Below are 2,189 nucleotides of genomic sequence, written 5' to 3' on the forward strand. Positions count from 1 at the left end.
GCCCCGCCGTGCCCCATTAACACCATCCGCCTCTATTGCAGATGCAGATGCGATTTGACGGACTACTGGGCTTTCCCGGGGGGTTCGTGGATCGCCGTTACTGGTCCCTGGAGGACGGTCTGAATCGGGTGCTGGGCTTGGGTTTGGGCTGTGTGCGCCTGACGGAAGCTGACTATCTGTGCTCGCACCTGACAGAGGGGCCACACCGTGTGGTGGCACATTTCTACGCCAGGCAGCTGACCCTGGAGGAGCTGCACACCATCGAGATCAGCGCGGTGCATTCCCGAGACCACGGGCTGGAGGTGGGGCACCAGGGAGGGGGGTGGGGGCGGGCGCAGCTCTCGGCCTTTTACCCCCCAGCTCCCCTCCTGGCTCTGCGGGGCTGCCCAGCCCTGCGGGGGGGATGGACCGCACCGAGGGCAAGGAGCCCTGTGTTCCCTTCACTGAGGGAAGGAGCCCTGTGTTCCCTTCACTGAGGGAAGGAGCCCTGTGTTCCCTTCACTGAGGGAAGGAGCCCTGTGTTCCCTTCACTGAGGGAAGGAGCCCTGTGTTCCCTTCACTGAGGGAAGGAGCCCTGTGTTCCCTTCACTGAGGGAAGGAGCCCTGTGTTCCCTTCACTGAGGGAAGGAGCCCTGTGTTCCCTTCACTGAGGGAAGGAGCCCTGTGTTCCCTTCACTGAGGGAAGGAGCCCTGTGTTCCCTTCACTGAGGGAAGGAGCCCTGTGTTCCCTTCACTGAGGGAAGGAGCCCTGTGTTCCCTTCACTGAGGGAAGGAGCCCTGTGTTCCCTTCACTGAGGGAAGGAGCCCTGTGTTCCCTTCACTGAGGGAAGGAGCCCTGTGTTCCCTTCACTGAGGGAAGGAGCCCTGTGTTCCCTTCACTGAGGGAAGGAGCCCTGTGTTCCCTTCACTGAGGGAAGGAGCCCTGTGTTCCCTTCACTGAGGGAAGGAGCCCTGTGTTCCCTTCACTGAGGGAAGGAGCCCTGTGTTCCCTTCACTGAGGGAAGGAGCCCTGTGTTCCCTTCACTGAGGGAAGGAGCCCTGTGTTCCCTTCACTGAGGGAAGGAGCCCTGTGTTCCCTTCACTGAGGGAAGGAGCCCTGTGTTCCCTTCACTGAGGGAAGGAGCCCTGTGTTCCCTTCACTGAGGGAAGGAGCCCTGTGTTCCCTTCACTGAGGGAAGGAGCCCTGTGTTCCCTTCACTGAGGGAAGGAGCCCTGTGTTCCCTTCACTGAGGGAAGGAGCCCTGTGTTCCCTTCACTGAGGGAAGGAGCCCTGTGTTCCCTTCACTGAGGGAAGGAGCCCTGTGTTCCCTTCACTGAGGGAAGGAGCCCTGTGTTCCCTTCACTGAGGGAAGGAGCCCTGTGTTCCCTTCACTGAGGGAAGGAGCCCTGTGTTCCCTTCACTGAGGGAAGGAGCCCTGTGTTCCCTTCACTGAGGGAAGGAGCCCTGTGTTCCCTTCACTGAGGGAAGGAGCCCTGTGTTCCCTTCACTGAGGGAAGGAGCCCTGTGTTCCCTTCACTGAGGGAAGGAGCCCTGTGTTCCCTTCACTGAGGGAAGGAGCCCTGTGTTCCCTTCACTGAGGGAAGGAGCCCTGTGTTCCCTTCACTGAGGGAAGGAGCCCTGTGTTCCCTTCACTGAGGGAAGGAGCCCTGTGTTCCCCTCACTCAGGGAAGAGCCCTGTGTTCCCTGCTCAGGCTCCGTCTCGTGTCTGGTGGGCATTTCCCTCGGCCTGGGAGTGACCTGGACTGGAATTGTCGACCCTCAGCGTGGTGATGTGTTACTCTAACCCGAGTTCCCTCCTTGGCTGGCACTGAGGGGAGGCAGGAACCTCCCGGGGAGCTGGGCAGCTGGTGCCCTGGGGCAGGGTGTGAGGGTCTCCCCCTTGGAGGTGCTCGTGCAGGTTCTGGCAGCAGAGGCAGTTGTGATGTGGCTGTTGAGGGGGGTGTGTGGGCACAGCCGGGGTGTCCCTGGCAGGGCAGGGTGTGGAGGGGGATGCGGGGCTCCCCGTAGGGGCCTGGGACGAGCGGGGTCCCCCCAAAGCAGGCAGGAGGTGGAACAGAGGCAGGGCTGGGCCGGGCAGGGAGAGCAGGACTGCTGGGGCAGCACAAGGGGCTTCAGCTGGGCTGTGGGGCAGGGAGGTGAGGGCAGGGGGTGTGGGGCAGGAGCTGGCTGGGACTGGAGGAGCTGGCTG

General features: G+C 62.3%; 1 protein-coding gene across 1 annotated transcript in view; it reads left to right on the top strand.

Annotated features, from left to right (window-relative positions):
- Nucleotides 1–2,189, top strand: part of MGRN1 (mahogunin ring finger 1, E3 ubiquitin protein ligase) — a 69,634-nt gene that overhangs the window by 64,333 nt on the left and 3,112 nt on the right. The window contains exon 16 of the mRNA XM_009995510.1: nucleotides 42–302. Within this exon, the coding sequence (XP_009993812.1) occupies nucleotides 42–302 (261 nt within the window). The remainder of the gene's footprint in view (nucleotides 1–41; nucleotides 303–2,189) is intronic.

This window comes from Chaetura pelagica, unplaced genomic scaffold, assembly GCF_000747805.2.
Source record: "Chaetura pelagica isolate M959 unplaced genomic scaffold, ChaPel_1.0 scaffold124, whole genome shotgun sequence".
NCBI classification, from domain to species: Eukaryota; Metazoa; Chordata; class Aves; order Apodiformes; family Apodidae; genus Chaetura; species Chaetura pelagica.